Below are 16,616 nucleotides of genomic sequence, written 5' to 3'. Positions count from 1 at the left end.
ATGGAGATAGAAGATATTGATAGATAGATAGATAGATAGATAGATAGATAGATAGATAGATAGATAGATAGATGATGCATGTCTTCAGTTGGATAGATGGATAGAGATGAGATGATGAGACTGTGAGTAGGCTATCAGTTCAGATAGGGCTATTCTATAGGCTATCGAGTTTAAAATAGTAGATCAGTATGTTAAACAGATTTAGAACGATCAAATAATATTTCTAAAATACACATAATAGTAGGCCTACCTATAATTATCACCCAATGCTGTTACTAATGAAAGTCGCTGATAGATCGGTCTATCATGCAAAAATATCACGTAGGCTTTATTTGATGATCCACCGATTATGTATGCTCCGCTTTCTCATGTCAACATTTGCCCACATGTCTTCAGTCGGATGCAGATGCAGATGCAGATATAAAACTGAATAGTTTTTATTAGCCCTTTGAATGTCAGTTTGACTTTTTCCACGGCTAGTCAATGTAAGAGCTGCTAGTAAGTAACCAGACCTGTCCGTCAGGTGGCGATATTGGCTGAAGTCGACACACACACACGGTTGGCATAGAAGAAGAGTTTTTTCTCGCGATTTAATGTTTCAATATGGCTGCCTCCTCGAGCAGTGCTGCCACTGTTAATCAGAGTGATCATTCTCCATTAGCCGAAGAACCAGAGGCAGAAACAGAGTTTTGTCCCGGATTCAAGGATGTCGATGCATTTGTCAAGGTCGGTTGGTCTTTTCAGTGCGTAAATCCCGCTGTCAGAGCTGTGACTAACTGTAAACACAAGCGCAACGTGGAAAGAGTGGCCATGCGTGCATACGCAGTAACGTTTGAGATTTATATTTTCGAAATGTGAAGTTGCAGTGAATGTATACGAGTGTTGTTTGTTTCCACAGCATGGCCTGGGAGCGGTGGTGTCCTCCACGAAGGCGTCCGCAGCTCTTCCCGCAGCCGGGGATGAGTTTGACCTGTACCGAAGCTTCCCCGCCTTCCAGCACTTCTGCGCCTCACAGGGGGACCGACTCTTACACTGGTAAAACACTGCTCAGGGTTCATGTACTATATATATGAGGAATAAGATCTCGTGGGTGTTTGAATCGAGATCAGGAACTTTCAACGATTAATCGTGCAGCTCTAAAGCATTAGCATCAGAACTTGAGGGGTGGATTAAGTTCATTGTAACCGGAGATGTCATATTGTACTAATATCTGTGTGTTTCTCTGACAGTATGAGCAAGATCATGCAGCATCATGGCTGTAGATCTCACATGAGAGACCGGAACAAACTGACCGGCCAGGAAGACAGGTTTGACCTGGTGGTGGACTCAAACGATGCCATCCTTGAGAAAGTGGTACGAGTGTAACAACAACTTTAAGATTCAAGCTTTAGGTCTTATTGTTTCTGTCCATATAGGTCTATAACCCTAACCCGTTCACACCAAGAACAATAACCATAATAATCCTTTGAGAATCATGACACGCATGACAACAACAGCACCGCTATAATGGTAACCACACAGAGGAATCGCTTTCAGGACTTCTTTTTCCAGCTGATAAACAACCAATCAGAATCCATCCTTTTATGCTTTCCATACTTTTAGTCTAGACCTGCAGATCTGTGTTTTGTCCGGTTGTATCTGTAAGATGACTGTTTGATTTGTGACCTGTGTTCAGGGTATTCTCCTGGACGAGGCCTCTGGCGTGAGTCGCTCCCAGCAGCCGGTGATGCCCACTGGATATCAGCCGCCCAAGATCGTCGTGTCCAGCTGGAATCGCAAGGTTACTTTCTCAGCGCATCGTCCTCCTTTTGACCTGGCGACATGTCATTATTTGAGAACGTGTAGAGCAGGAGGTTCAGGCATGATGGCGGCTTTTCTTCTCTTTCCAGGGAGGAGAACGCAACACAGAGACCTTTCGCCTTCTACATGCTAAAAACATCCAGCGGCCACAGCTCAAGTTCAAGGACAAAGTGGACAACAGCAACACTCCTTTTGTCTCTAAAATCTTCATCAAACCCAATGCAGAGAAACCTCTGCCATCATGTGAGTGTGTTAAAGCCTTAAAAATGAGTTAAAAAAAATTGCAGCCAGCAATGTAACCAAATGTGTTTTTTTGTGTGTTTTTTTTAGATTTTGCCGATAAACACATTCGTAAGGAGAGACCGGAGGATTTAGATGTTCCTGCTGCACTGGCGGATTTCATCCATCAGCAGAGAACGAAAGAGCATGTGGACGACATGTAAGAGACGTTTCTGTCGTTTATCCGGTGTGAAGCCATCTAGTGTGTTTATGTTAGTCGTTTTTCCATCAGTGTTTAATGCTAGTCTTGTTGTAAATGCTGTTCCAGGTTTTCTCACCCTTACCAGTATGAAGTGGACCATCTGGTCATGCCAGAGAGTCTAAAGTGTAAACCTGATGTCCAGGTCATTGTCTTACTCCTCATCTGTTTTCTTATCAGGAACTGTGATTTGTTTTCCTCTGGATTTAACATTATTATTGTTTTTGTGTGTTTTAGATGTATACACCTATTGCTGAGTCCGCTTGTCAGTTCATCAATACTTTAGATGATCTCGTCGCCATGAATGAGAAGTTGGCCAAGATGACGGAGTTCGCTGTGGACCTGGAGGTATGAGTGTTTTCATGATGCTTGACAGTCATGGGTATCTCTCTGAAGTGTTTAATTCACGCCAGCTCTCCGTCTACAGCATCATTCCTACAGAAGCTTTTTGGGAATCACGTGTTTGATGCAGATATCCACGCGGGAGGAGGACTTCATCATCGACACGCTGGAACTGCGCAGTGAAATGTACATCTTAAACGAGACTTTCACCGACCCCACCATTGTGAAGGTGATGCTTTTCAATAAGCCAGTCGCCTCTGAAATGACTTTACACGGTTCATCGACAAATTAAATGAAGTCCTGCCTTGCATTATGTTCAGTTTCATTCATAAAACGTCAAATTCTGCATGTTCAATGCCACGCGATGATGTCTTCATGTTGTTTGTTGCACGTGACGCTCCTGCAGGTGTTTCACGGCGCCGACTCTGACATTGAGTGGCTGCAGAAGGACTTCAGTCTCTATGTGGTCAACATGTTCGACACCCATCATGCCTCACGTTGCCTAAACCTCGGCCGAAACTCCCTTGACCATCTCCTGAAAGTCTACTGCAACGTGAACTCTGATAAACGCTACCAGCTGGCAGACTGGAGGATACGGTAACGCATCCTGCATGTTTTCATCAGCAGCACAATACGATTCTCCTTTATTATTGAGCCAAACTCATTATGCAGGGCAGCATTGACGCTGTGGTCATTCACATGGTGTGTATTGTGTCTGTAGACCATTACCAGATGAGATGTTGAAGTACGCCCAGGCTGACACGCACTACCTGCTGTACGTGTATGATCGAGTCCGAGCTGACCTGTATGATATGGGCAACGGGCAACCTGCCCTCATCCAGCAGGTCTGGGCTAAAAGCAGAGACCTCTCGCTCAAGGTGTGTGTGTATTTCTTCATACCGAACACATCCTTTCATATTCTGTGTATCAGTTCAACTGAATCAATTAAAGGTATCAGTTCAAAATAGCGATTTGTTGTTACATGACTGTTTTTTACAACATCACGACTTTCTCTTTAGAAATACGTGAAGCCTATTTTTACGGAGGACTCGTACATGGAGCTGTACCGCAAGCAGAAGAAGAGCTTCAACACGCAGCAGCTGGCAGCGTTCAGACTGCTGTACGCCTGGAGAGACAAACTGGCACGACAGGAAGACGAGAGCACTGGGTGACGCCCCCGACCGTCTCCACGCATGTGTCTGTTGACCCATTACTGGTTATCGTGATCCATGAACGTGTTGTTTCTCCACAGGTATATCTTACCAAACCACATGATGATTAAGATTGCAGAGGAGCTTCCAAAGTAAGTTTTAAAGGGCACTAAATATAATTTTTCATTTTCTCTCCATAAGGTGCACTGTTCTCCAAAAACAGTCATAATTTAAGGCCTGTTCACACCAAGGACTAAAACAATACAGATATAGGTCTAAAAATCACACAACTATAAAGATAGCGATAATTTACTGTGGAATTTGTCAAATTTCATGAAGAAATAAAAAGCAGGTCAGAACACAAATGAAGTCACGAAATAGACTAGTCTGTGAATATTAAACTGCATAAAGACTATTTCATTATGAATCATGGATGTTCTGCGAGTCTCTGTGAATGAAGGGTCCCACACAAACACTGAAGCAAGTGTGACGCTCGCAGTGTTTTCAGCCTCTGCCGTGAACGCATGAACTTCATCTCCAGAGCCGCTCTGTCACTTCATCAGCATTTTACAGTTTCAGTTGAGAAAATCTATCGTCATATCATACACACAGAAAACAAAGGTCTTCACAGCAACCCGTCAAAATAAAAGTTTAACTTGATGAAATTGACAGAAATATATTACCGTGGAATTTAGCTACATCTCAATGTAATAATACTAACACCAATAATACACTATTCTTAACTTTAAAAAAAAGAAGGAATAATCACATTTTTCTTCCATGTTTTCATTTTAACAGTAAAGATATGTTGTGCAGCACTTTGAAAGAATCCAGAAAAATTCAAATGGAATTTGGGAAAAGATCAAACTGATTTCATAGGGCCGTAATATAGTAATCTTTATAGTTCTCAGTCTTGGTGTGACCTGGCCTTTAATGAGCATTTTCTACCGTCTGACTGACCCTTAGAATCAAACGTGCTGTTTTTGCTCTATATCGGCATACATTGCCATTCACTAGTGACAGTAAAGACAAATAATCCTGAAAAAGGTAGCATGCGCAACTGTTTTCAACATTGATAATGTTTCTTGCAGCAAGTTATGATTGGCTAACCTCCCCGCAATGTCATAGTTTGCAGGCATTTGCTAATGATCGTTTTTCAAATGGGTCAAATTACTGAAAAGATGTTATGTAGACAGGGGTGTTGAGTGACATCACAACCATGGTGATTTCTGAACAAGCTGTTTAGTTTCAGTAAATGGAGTGGTCTAGTGTGTTTTTTCTATGACATATCCTATAAATATTGAATTGTATTGTACGCTGTAAGACGGCTGCACACTCACTCAGAGGAAACTGTATGAACGGATGTGTTTTTCCCTTCAGGGAGCCTCAGGGCATCATCGCCTGCTGTAACCCCACTCCACCACTAGTGCGCCAGCAGATCAATGAGCTTCATCAGCTGGTCAAAGAAGCCCGAGAGATTCCTTTACTCAAGGTGTGCGCTCATACAAACACCACCTAACTGACGGACTATCTCTAATGTTATAGAAATGTGTTGGTCCTATAACTTGCAATATCAATATGAAACTGTAGACCATGACTACTAATAATGTTGTCTCTCTTCAGGCAGAGGTACCTTCTAAAAAGAAGAAATCAACGACCCCTAAAAGAAAGGTGTGTGTGTGTGTGTGTGAGAAATTAACTGCCATAAGAAGCTGTATTATTGAGTAGCTCTTGCTGTTGTCTTCTAGCCACAGTTGACTTTGTTCGGACCCCATGACACCTCCCGCTCGTCTGAAAGTGATTACCTGGACCTCTCTTCCTTTGGTAGGTCTAGATATTATCGATACCTTAATTTGCCTTTCTATTTAGACCTGAAAATCATTCGTTTTCTCCATGTGTCTTTAGAAACCCCAACCAAACCGGGAGTGTTGTTTTCAGAAGAGGAGAATGAAAGCGTGGACCGAGACGGAAATCCCTTGCATGGCCTGATGGCTCCAGCGAAAATCCGACTGTTTGCGGTAGGACATTTGAAAAGGAAATGGTCCTTCGTTTTGCACGTTTGTGTGTGCTGACGGCAAACAGGCAGCGTGGTTAAAGGCCCTGATACATTTCATGCGATTTTGGAAAATAATCTAATTGCGATTATTTTTACCAATATTGCGATTTAATATGCGATTCTTTTTTAAGCTCTTTATCTTTTATATTATTCAACAAACACAAGCAGTACATCGTTGTAAAATATGGATGGGAATCTTTAGGCACCTCATGAGCCGATCAACCTTTTTCTTTATTAATTAATCTTAATAAAACTTTAAATATTTATTTAATTACATAGGCTATGTAATTATAAGTAGGCTACTTTTCAAAAATAATTACACATTAAAAAACTAAATAAAGAAAAACTAAGAATTTTAAATAGGCTATATAAGCGAATAGCTTCAAAACATAAAAGCTATCAATAACAAAGAGGGGAAAAAACATTACAAGCAATAAACAACGAGTGCTTTCAGTATTTAAGAGTCTGAATGTTTTCATTCAAGAGCTGTGATTTTTCTTTCTCAGTTTAGATACGATACGCTGCTTCACATTAATGCACAAATCTCTTTAGAAATATAAGATGTTTTTTCCTGTCTGTTTAATAACTTAAGACATAACTGACTGTTTACATTAATTTCGCGTCATAAACGCATTTTGAGATGCGAGTACATTTAACCACGTAGACAGCCGCTCACAGCCGCATGCGAGAGATTCACAAAGCGGGCGTGAGTATTTGAAATTGAAAGCAGCTTCTGTCGATGGTTTTCATATTTTAATTTTAATATATAAGCCAACTGCATTCCAAAAGACATATGATGCCTTTATAGAGCATTTGTAAGGAAAATACCGGCGGGCGAGACCGTGCACTACTAGAGTAACATCAAGCAAAGCGCGTGTATTTCACAGCGAATATAGTGCCATATGATCTAGTAGTGCAATGAAGCCCGCGAATGTCCAATTCGCTTCAACTTTTCTGAACTGTATGAAAGACTATTTTTTGGAAGGTTCGTGTGTGTGTGTGTGTGACAGAGGAATTAGAAGCAAGCAGAATACGGTTGTGTATAAAGCACACGCAGCGTCATCACGCATCTGTGTTTAAAACTAAGCTCCGACTCGATTCTGAAATGATCTGAATCCATACAGAATCGTTGAAGAGAATCTATAACACAATCACATAAATTAAACAAACTGTTCTTTCCTGTAGCCTATGCCAGGCCTATGCGTAGCGTGCTAAGTTGATGCTTCATCTGCAGTGCAGATTGCTTTACTATCACGTGTCACGTGACCAGAGTTTCGTCATATCGCGATATCGCAAATGCAATTAATCGTTCAGCCCTCATCATGAGGAAAGTGTGCAGAACGTGTACATATTCATCAGTGTTGGGATGTTTTCTAACAGTATATCGCTACAAAGGTATTTCAAACTTCTTTACCTCTAAATGAAGAAAGAAAAAGAACTTCGCTGAGTATATCGGGGCCTTAACGGGCTACGTCGGTTATAGTGTGAAGCAGAAGTTGATTTTGTTCAACCATGTTGTAGTTGTAATGCTCTTAGTATTGATTTGGGAGTGTTTGTGAGAGTTGATGTTGTTTGTCATGTGTTTTTGAGGAGGAGGACGACGACGAGGGGGCAGCAGCTCCTGCTCATCTGACAGTGGCACAGCAGAAAGCACACAGCATCATGGACTCGTTTGACAACCCCTTCCGAATGGTACAATACTACAGTCTAGCTGAGGGGTTTTGTATAAAGTATCTACTTGCACTGATATTTCAATGCTTGTTTTCAGTATTTACCATCAAAGGACATTCACATATCAACCAATGCCAAATATGACCCATCTTCAAAGATTTATGAGGTACAGTTTCTTCCCCCCTATATATATATATAGTATAAAAAAATACACTGATTTAGTTTTGATTCAGGGAGTCACAGATATTCCAAAATGATTCTAGATGGCGTGAAGGAGCTCAGGTTGTATTGACTACTGGCTTATATTGACTTTTCATTGTTCTGTTTAAACCAGATTCATAACCGGTGGAAATTACTGAGTATTGAGCAGCAGCAGAAGGAGGCTCAGGCCAAGCAGCAAGCTAGAGAACAGGCCAAGAAAGCTCAAGGTACAAACAACAAACTCAGTGTAGTCTAAAGCCATGTATGTATGTGCGTAATCGCTTGTATTTGTCTTTCAGAGGAACGAAAGCGAGTCAAAGTGAGCTACCAGGAGTCGCTGAAAAAGGTTCACACTGTCAGGCAGCAAGTAATGGTGAGGAGGCTTCGGCTCGCGCATTTTACAAGCGGCTTCTTGTTCATTTTACGTTAACATCGTGTGTTTTTAGGAAGCAAAGCAGGCTGGACAGAAAAGAGAGAGAGCTGCCAGTGATGTTGCTGAGGATAGTCTTAAAGACTCAAAGACTGAAAGCGAGACATCCGCGGCCGATCAGTCCACAAAACCTGTGCAGAAAAAAACCAAACAGAAAATCGTTCAAGAGCCGGAGGTTCCTGAAGACTTTCAACCTTATGACTACAGCCAGTCGAATTTCAAAATGTTCGATGGTGAGAGATCTGCCTGGTTTCTGTCATTTATTCTTCCTGTTGGTGTCTTCAGTGTGTGTGTGTGGTCTTCATTTGTGTGTATTTTAAACACAGGTAAACTGAAAGAGAGTTCACAGTTCGATCCGAACGGACAAGCACGAGGACCCAAGCAGAAGGTTCGGAGTCTACAAGCTTTCACCTTTCCACAAATCTCTTAGCTTCGCAGGATCTCTGATCTAATCTTTAACCAATTTTGATTCTCAGAAAAAGAAAGGACAGAAGAAAAACACTGGGGGAGGAAGGAGCATGTCTTACTTACCTGCCAAATCTGACAGGTACTGTAACGCTCACTGTAACATGCATTGCTGGATTAAAAAGGCATTTATATATTCTGTTTATTATTTGCAGAGGGTTTCGCCACAACTGGCCCAAGAGATAGGAGTCTTCAACTGATGAAGTGCAATCCCCCCCCCTTTTGTTGTTCCTTTTTAAAAGCGTTCTGCTGACTGACAGTGTCAGACAGTGCTTGTATACTTGTCATTTGATCCTGTCCCCTTCATTAAAATGAGATTTTAAAACGTTAGGAAGTTCTTCTTAGATGCTTTGTTTCTTCTGGAGTCTTTGTAATAGTTTTTTTAGTTTAGCACATGGATTACGACTGCCAAAAGTTATTTAATCACATCAAATAAAGGATTGTGGTATAGTTGCTTTTTATTGGCTGTTTGTAAGTATGTTAGAGTAGCTGTAAATGTAGTTTACACAGTGTCAATACTTTTATAACAGAAAACCTTTGTGTGTGCTTTTTTTTCGGGAACAATTTGCCCTTGTTACATGTAATTACTGTAGTAATATAACTTTTCACACAACTAACCCTATAGTAAGAGTATGCCGTTAATATTACTCCATATGTATTATTGCACTGCTACAAGGACATCTTTAATGTGTAACACTTTCTTTATAATAAACTGCTTGGTTTGAGATCTCCAACACAATATTCACAACTCTTATGGCCACTACATATTCATTTAGTGCCAATACACACTACCTCCTCTAGGTGGCACTGCAGTGTAATTGATCTCTACCTGTCTCGTCATGCATGTGACCATGCCAAACATTCACGGCCACATGTAGAGGAACATACAGCCTTCAAGGGCTGCGTTTCCCAAAAGCTTTGCAAGTCTACGTTGATCATAGAGACCATTGGTGGCAATAGCTGTACTATCGACTCAAGCCTACGATGCTTTTGGGAAACGCAGCCATAAAATGGAAATGTAGGTGAACACATAAATACTTAGTGACATGAAGGAGAAACTGGGTTGATGTTGCAGATAAAAAGTTGACAAATTCTCCCCTTTAATTTCTAAAGATTGTTCTAACCAGAAGTATTTTTTAAAGAATAGATGTGGAATAAATATTCCCCTGCAGACCGCATGCACAAAGCTTCACTTCCTGCTGCTCAAGACTGCGGTTCTATTGAACAATAGGTGCAAACACTGACAGGAAACGCCTCATTCAAGATGCGCAAGTCAGCTTCTACAAACACAGAGTAGATAAACTGATTTTTTCTTTTGAGTTTATTTCAAAGAGCATAACTGATGTTAAGTCCATTAAAGGGATAGTTCAGCAAGAAATTAAAATGGTCATCATTTACTCACCCTCGTTCAAAAGCTGTATGACTTTCTTTTTTTGTAGGTTTTTTTTTCTTTTTAAGAATGTTGGTGACAAAGTTTTAGCTCCATTGGTTGGTATAAAATATCAAGAAAGTCAATGGGAACCAAAACTTTTCTTTAAAATATATTTTTTAGAAGAAAGACATGAGGGTAAACTATCCCTTTAAACACTATATATTTACAAACATTCACAACATTTATGCCATAAATAAATATTTTGTTTGTGATTTTCAACAAAAAGCGATATCACAATTTCTTAGATATCACGGATACAGCTTCTCTGGAGTTCTTGTTGCGCATCTCGCCATTCTGTGATTGCGATGATATTTGTAACAAATGCAAGTGGATGATAAAGTTCCAGAAAGTGTGGAAATGGATGCGTGCGCCACCCAGCTGTGTTCCCCCCTCCCACTCACACACTCCTCTGTCGTTTTTCCTTCAGTCATGCTCGCTTTCATGTCCGCCAGGAACGAGTGCACACAGGAAACTGTGACAGCTTTGTCTCCAGCATCACCCACTCTGGAAGAACAGCAATGAGTCAGTGCGCTTCATCGGCCGGGAGCTTCATCCGACGCCGCTTTCGCTCTTAAAACAATTTGTACGCGTCTCTTCAAAGAAATACACGAAGGAAAACAAGACGCTTAGATGCATTTGTTGGGTTATTTTTCGTTTCTGGGTCTTTATGTGTGAAAGTGTGTCATCCCAGATCCCAGCATCAAGAATCCAAAGTCATTCAAACACGCGTCCTCCAAGTCTCACTGCGATGTTCCTCTCATGTTTCCCAGAGCTGACAGCAGTCCCCGCACTCCTCCGTCATGTAGAGGTACGAGTTGATGGCCTCCTTCAGTCCTTCGCTCACCAGAGACTCCTCCGCACCCTCTTTACTCTGCCCGAAGATCATGGAGCTGTGAAGAGAGCTCGGTTACAAACTGCTCTACTAGGTCTTCATGGCTCATCGTGAAGCCCTTAAAGGATTAGTTCACTTCGAAATGATAATTCTGTCATCATTTACTCTCCATCAAGTTGTTTCAAACCTGTATGAGTTTCTTTCTTCTGCTGAACACAAGATATTTTGAAGAATGTCAAAATCCAAACAGTTATTGGACCCCATTGACTTCCATAGTATTGTTCTCCTATTATGGAAGTCAATGGGGTCCATCAACTGTTCAATTACTGACCTTCAAAATATCTTTGTGTTCAGCAGAAGAAAGAAACAGGTTTGAAACAACTTGATGGAGAGCAAATGATGACAGAATTATCATTTTGAAGTGAACTATTCCTAGTGTGTCATTGAAGGACTGATTATGATGTGTTTGACTCACCTGTCCACATCTTTCCAGTTTATAGTGGGCCTCTTCATGGCAACCGGAGGTGGGCCGGTTACAACGGGAACATTGTTAGATCCAAGGATAAAGCACGGCTCCCCGAGAGTACAGCATAACCCGTCCGATACTTCTGAGGGACAGTTCACAGTTAAACTCTGGCCACAACACTTACACAAAAGTGGGTAGCACTTTATTTTACAGTCCTGTTCCCTATGTGCGTATTATAGTATAACTGGGTAATAACAAGGACTATAGAGTCTATAGGATGTCTTCAGAACTATTAGTGCATAACCAAGTCACGTATCAACCATAAAACCCACACAGAATAATGAGTTAGGCCGTGTGTCCACCAAAGCGTTCTTAGCTAGCTGAAAACGGCTAGCTGTGGGAGCTTGAGAGCTCTTCAGCGGCGCAGTGTTTTTATTTTATTTGATGCGCTATATGTGCCGATACGAAATATTGGCAGAACTGCTCCTAGTATCTGATTTAATGTCGACACAATGTAACGTACTTTGGCACAAATTTTTTGGGGAAAAAAAGAGATGTGCTTCACGGTTGCTAAAACACACCCAAAAAAGGCTAAAACTAGCCCAACCCTTACGAAAATGAACCATGGTTGTTTTATAGTAAAAGCATAGTAACCATGTTTTTTTGGCACACGGATTAAAATTTGAATAACCACAGTTTTACTACAAATACCATGGATAAACTATGGCTAGTGTAGCGAAACCAAGGTTAATTTGTGGTTCTCATGGTTTAACCACAATAACCATGTTTTTTTTGTTTGTTTTATTTGTAGTAAAACCATGGTTGGAGGTTTGCTGGTAAAAATTTGGGTAAAATTGAGTTAAGGGGTGGGGTGGGGTGTGTAGCTTCAACCTGCGGCAACAGTGTAAAAGTAGCTCAATACCGCAGGAAAAATCCAGACTTGTCAAAACTGATGTGCTTGTCGTTCGTTATCGTTGTACAAGCAGAATGTGACGGTTGGTCGGTGTTGTGTTTGTCCCGCCCCTCCTCCTCTGTGATTGGACAGCGGAGTTAAAAGTGACAGTGATGAGCGCTGAACAATCTTCAACTCTCGGCGACTGGTAAAAAAAACGCAGTGCTTCTATTGAAAAACAATTGGACACATTCGCTAGCCTTGGGGACAACCCACTTTGGTGGACACACAGCTTAATGTCTGTATCTATGAGTGTGTGTACCTGAATAGTGTGCGACCAGGTCAGCGAGGCTCCTGAAGGTGAGTCTGGGCGAGATGTAGACCCAGCCGTTCTCGATGCAGCTGATGCGGTAGTGTCTGACAGAGGCGCGCTCCTGCGAGCTGCTCTTACGCACTGACAGAGAGTGGTGACCTGGGAAACAAACATGATCAATTAATACAAACTTACATTTGACATTTTCTAAAGAAAGAATACACTATGAGCAAAATATAGAAAATTTTGTTGTATCGTTGGGAAGGTGAAAACGGTAGGATAGTAATCCAGCATTAGTGTGTTTGTACCTGGGAAGGTCTCGCTCTCTCTGATAAGGAAGGAGCCGGGCTGGTTATGGGGGAGCATCAGAAGCTCCTCTGCTTTCTGTTTGCTGAGACCGAGAAACTGCCACCTACACGAACACACAGATGATTGATGAGTGTGAGGACAAAGTCAGCAGAGCAGAGCAGGAGGAAAAAGCTGTAGGTCGAATCTTTCGTCACGCGAGTAAGCGAGTGATCATCAGGGGGATTGTGGGTAGTACAGTGCGTCCCCAACATGATAATCAGATCACACTGTACCCAGCTGTGCCCACTCTACACCCCACTACAGAAACTACAGCTGACATCATCATCAGACCACCTGACCATCGCTGTGATGATGAGGTGTTCACTTGTGTGCGTTCAGCTCACCTGTTGTACACTTTGGCAGTGTAGTTGCTGGGGATGTAGCTCTCGTTTCCTGTGGCTGACGAACTTACTTTCCACCACTCTCCTTCACTGTAACACACATTATAGCGTCAGATCTTCGCACACTGAGGGTTGAGGCACTATGAAGCACCGTTGAGCAACAGCACACTTACTCGGACAAGATGTTGAGCCTCTCTCCCACTCTGATGGCGCAGTCCCCTGGACCTCTGGACGGATAGTCGTACAGGGACACCACCACGAATCTACCCACCTCTGGACACACACACACACACACACACCAAAACACCGTTAGGCCTGATGCTGTGCTCGTATTATTCCAAAAACATGATTAGAAATTACCTTAAGTAAAAACCTGTTAAAGTTAACCTAATATTTATAGTGAATAATTATAAATTGTTAAACATTGTATTACAGTATATGCAATCTTTCCTGGTTTTTGGAAGTAAATTACCATACAATGTATTTTTAATCTATATAATACTACATTTAAATCAGCAATTTAGTGTCATTTTAATACTATTATGAGTTTTTGTTAATATTTTGAATTACATTTCTTTTCTTTCTTTTTTAAAAATATATTTTGGGTTTCATTTTAAATTTAGTTGAAGATTTAGCTTTCTTTCTTTTTGTCTGTATATTTTTTTTATTTTTTTTTATTTTGGTACTTTAAATGAAAATGAGAAATGTTGCTTTGGAAACTATCTTAAATAACATAATTTATGATGAACTGATTCATCTTGTGGCTTTTTATTTGTCCCCCTGTATTATTATGGCAGTTATCAGTATGTACAAATCATATTTTGGTAGTTCAGTTAGACTAATGTATTAATATTACATCGGTTAGTTAAATATACAGCTGTCATCCTGTAATACCGGAAACATTCTCAATGTATTTTTTTACCGTGATTTTTTTTCAAACCTCATCCCCCAGTTTTTTTACCATAACATTAACAAGATGTTTTTTTTAAATACACAGTAAAAAGTGATCAGTTGACTTAATAATAACTTTTTTTAAGGTTTCCTCACTTTTTATAAGTAAATAAACTTAATGAAATTAACCCGTTGCCTTAAAATTAAGTAAATAAACTTTATGCGTGATTGAAAAAATGAAAGATTTTTTCAAAGTTAAGTCAACTAATCACTTTTGACTGTGTAGTCTATCATTGACAACACTGTGGGAAACGTTACGCACTGAAAATCCTCAACTTACGTATGTAGCTGTAGTTGCAACACATACCACAACACCACATGTACATCTACGCTTCTGTTCTGTAGAGCTGCCTTTCTGAGATCAGTGGGACCTCATGCACATATGAAGTGTGTATAGCAGTGCTGAACTCACCCATGGTGAGCGGGTCAGCTCTTTCCTCCGTGTCCAAGAGAACAGCGTGTGCGCTGGATCCGCGCCGGTCTTTACTGGGCCGACTGCCCATGCTCTGGAGTGTTTAGGTGCACAATGCTGACAGGAACCAAAATCTAAGGACAGAAGAGAGAGATTTTAGCACTGAATGATTCGTATTGATTCTTGATATTCATAAAAAAGCATAAAAAACTCAAACGACACACACGAATAAACCAACGAATCAGTTTATTACAACCATGGCATTTTTATGTCATGCTTCTAATTTGAGGAAGGATGTCGACAAACCACTTTGATAGAAACTTTCCATCAGCACTTTCACTATCACACACTGTTTTAACTTGGACAAAAAAAGGGTTGCCATTCTAAAAATAGATCTGGTGCAATGTTGAGAACATTCTACGTTTCTCTGTCATGCTCGGTTACATCACAACGGCACACGATGCATTTATTTATGCAATCTGTGTGAAACGTACAGCGAATCCAACAGATTAAAATGATTCAGTATGCAAATACCAGGTAAAATATCACAGTCCGAGGTAAAATCATAATATAACGTGACTCATTCTCTTAATATGACTCTTATATTTTGATAAAGCGACAGTAAAGTGTTGAGGTACAATTTTCCACTGCTTCCCCACACGTTTGGTGTGAAAAAAGATCACTGTAAATCTTTGGAAGGAAATGAATCGGATGGTCTGATGATAAAAAAAAAAAACAAGCCCAATAAACATTGATGCTAATTTTTTTCCCTCTGCTAAAATACCGTCAACACACATACATTTTCCAGTATTTCTACATCCTATAGTCTTATTACAATGTAATAACATGTTTTTTACATTGTAATAACCTAGTTCAATTCCTGCTATTATTAATTAATGATTGCACAATGTCACTCTGATTTCAACACCCTCATAGGGCTACTTTAGCATTGATGATCTTTGAGGGCTATTCTTCTTCATCATATTGTAACGCAGTGGCACTGGTCCCACATTACCGCGCAGATGGTCACCTGGTACCACAGATGGGTCTCACTAGGTCATCAGGGTCTCCAGGTCCAAATTACAGACCTCATACCCTGGGCACCGAAATAACACATGCGTAACGGTGTGCTACATACCAACACAGCAATCACACACAAACCAACCCACCGACAACTAAAGGGCACCGTCATCTTAATAATATTTAACATTATATCTCACTATGGCGATACAGATTAGAACACGGTTCCTAACTTCCTGTCGCGGAAACACAGACAATATTTAAGCCAATCAACATGAGTTTAAGAGTTCTCAAGTCTGAAACTAGAAAGTATCAAACAATTTCAAAATGGCACACAAACCCGCACATTTCTTTGAAACGCCTTTGAAGCAAGGCGTCTGTGCAAGCGCACACTTTTCAAGACGATTCTGACTTTGATTCAAGATTGACGATTACAACTTTAAAGTCTGAGCTTCGTGTGTTTACGTTTTGAACATAGACATTCTTTTAGACCAATCGCAAAACGCATTCTCAAATGTTTACCTTTAAAAAAACAACAACAAAAGTGTTAAATTGGCCACACTTTCTCCCAACCAAAATAGTATGAATCTAAATTCATGTAAGGCACTTTGGATAAACCTGCTAAATGAATAAAAGTTCATAGCGGTCAGCAAAAACAATCTTAAATAGACTCAAATGTGAGCATAAAGTTTCGTACTCACCTCATGGTCTTCAAGCTAGCTTTGATGACAATCCTTCTCTTCGAGCAAACCGACCTCCTCACCTGCGCATGCAACAGGTCTGAGAACTGAGACAGCGGAGTTAGGAAGCTATTTGGAGTGATTCTCGCACAGACCAGAGGCTAGTTGTGTTGTCTCAGTAGTTGAGCTCAGTTTCAGGTGAAGTGCTACTGTGTGATGCTGCTGTGGTCGCCTCAGCGTTTTAGCAAGCGCACGGAGACTTATTTACTACAGGCTTGTAGTTTCCTGTGACGAACAGGTCTAACTGTCACTCCTTTGCTGACGCACAGATGTCT

The 16,616-nt window shown here is 40.8% G+C and overlaps 2 protein-coding genes across 4 annotated transcripts; one reads left to right on the top strand and one right to left on the bottom strand.

Annotated features, from left to right (window-relative positions):
- The first annotated feature begins 357 nt into the window (after nt 1-357).
- exosc10 (exosome component 10) lies at nt 358-8,924 on the top strand. 2 transcript variants are annotated; one of them, XM_079588174.1, is made up of 25 exons: nt 358-726; nt 899-1,035; nt 1,230-1,353; nt 1,676-1,780; nt 1,890-2,043; nt 2,131-2,239; nt 2,348-2,423; nt 2,516-2,626; nt 2,706-2,849; nt 3,027-3,217; nt 3,342-3,498; nt 3,640-3,788; nt 3,873-3,923; nt 5,152-5,263; nt 5,395-5,442; nt 5,520-5,595; nt 5,677-5,789; nt 7,418-7,519; nt 7,596-7,664; nt 7,833-7,926; nt 7,999-8,072; nt 8,146-8,362; nt 8,456-8,517; nt 8,606-8,676; nt 8,750-8,924. In XM_079588174.1, the coding sequence occupies exons 1-25, from the start codon at nt 604-606 to the stop codon at nt 8,778-8,780; spliced, it is 2,700 nt and encodes an 899-aa protein (XP_079444300.1). In that variant the 5' UTR covers nt 358-603; the 3' UTR covers nt 8,781-8,924. The 2 variants fall into 2 exon arrangements, with proteins under 2 accessions (XP_079444300.1, XP_079444301.1); XM_079588175.1 differs by having other exon boundaries at nt 515-726; nt 7,421-7,519.
- Nucleotides 8,925-9,911: 987 nt separating this feature from the next.
- On the bottom strand, nt 9,912-16,616 carry sla2b (Src like adaptor 2b). Of its 2 annotated transcripts, none has more exons than XM_079587981.1 (8): nt 16,303-16,616; nt 14,582-14,715; nt 13,392-13,491; nt 13,222-13,308; nt 12,838-12,941; nt 12,539-12,688; nt 11,334-11,463; nt 9,912-10,916 (listed from the first exon to the last, which is right to left on the bottom strand). In XM_079587981.1, the coding sequence occupies exons 2-8, from the start codon at nt 14,670-14,672 to the stop codon at nt 10,784-10,786; spliced, it is 795 nt and encodes a 264-aa protein (XP_079444107.1). In that variant the 5' UTR covers nt 14,673-14,715; nt 16,303-16,616; the 3' UTR covers nt 9,912-10,783. The 2 variants fall into 2 exon arrangements, with proteins under 2 accessions (XP_079444107.1, XP_079444106.1); XM_079587980.1 differs by having other exon boundaries at nt 11,334-11,466; nt 16,303-16,519.

The sequence above is a fragment of the Phoxinus phoxinus genome (assembly GCF_949152265.1).
Source record: "Phoxinus phoxinus genome assembly, chromosome: 18".
Classification (NCBI taxonomy): domain Eukaryota; kingdom Metazoa; phylum Chordata; class Actinopteri; order Cypriniformes; family Leuciscidae; genus Phoxinus; species Phoxinus phoxinus.
The sequence above is the reverse complement of the archived record's forward strand: the minus strand, read 5'-3'. Positions and strand labels throughout refer to the sequence as shown.

Coding starts and splice junctions, on each gene's coding strand:
- exosc10 (XM_079588174.1), top strand. CDS start 604: ATGGCTGCCTCCTCGAGCAGTGCTGCCACTGTTAATCAGAGTGATCAT. Junction 1,036..1,229: donor GGGGACCGACTCTTACACTG/GTAAAACACTGC, acceptor TTTCTCTGACAG/TATGAGCAAGATCATGCAGC. Junction 3,499..3,639: donor GCAGAGACCTCTCGCTCAAG/GTGTGTGTGTAT, acceptor CTTTCTCTTTAG/AAATACGTGAAGCCTATTTT.
- sla2b (XM_079587980.1), bottom strand. CDS start 14,672: ATGGGCAGTCGGCCCAGTAAAGACCGGCGCGGATCCAGCGCACACGCT. Junction 12,942..13,221: donor ACTGCCAAAGTGTACAACAG/GTGAGCTGAACG, acceptor GTGTTCGTGTAG/GTGGCAGTTTCTCGGTCTCA. Junction 12,689..12,837: donor AGAGAGCGAGACCTTCCCAG/GTACAAACACAC, acceptor TTTGTTTCCCAG/GTCACCACTCTCTGTCAGTG.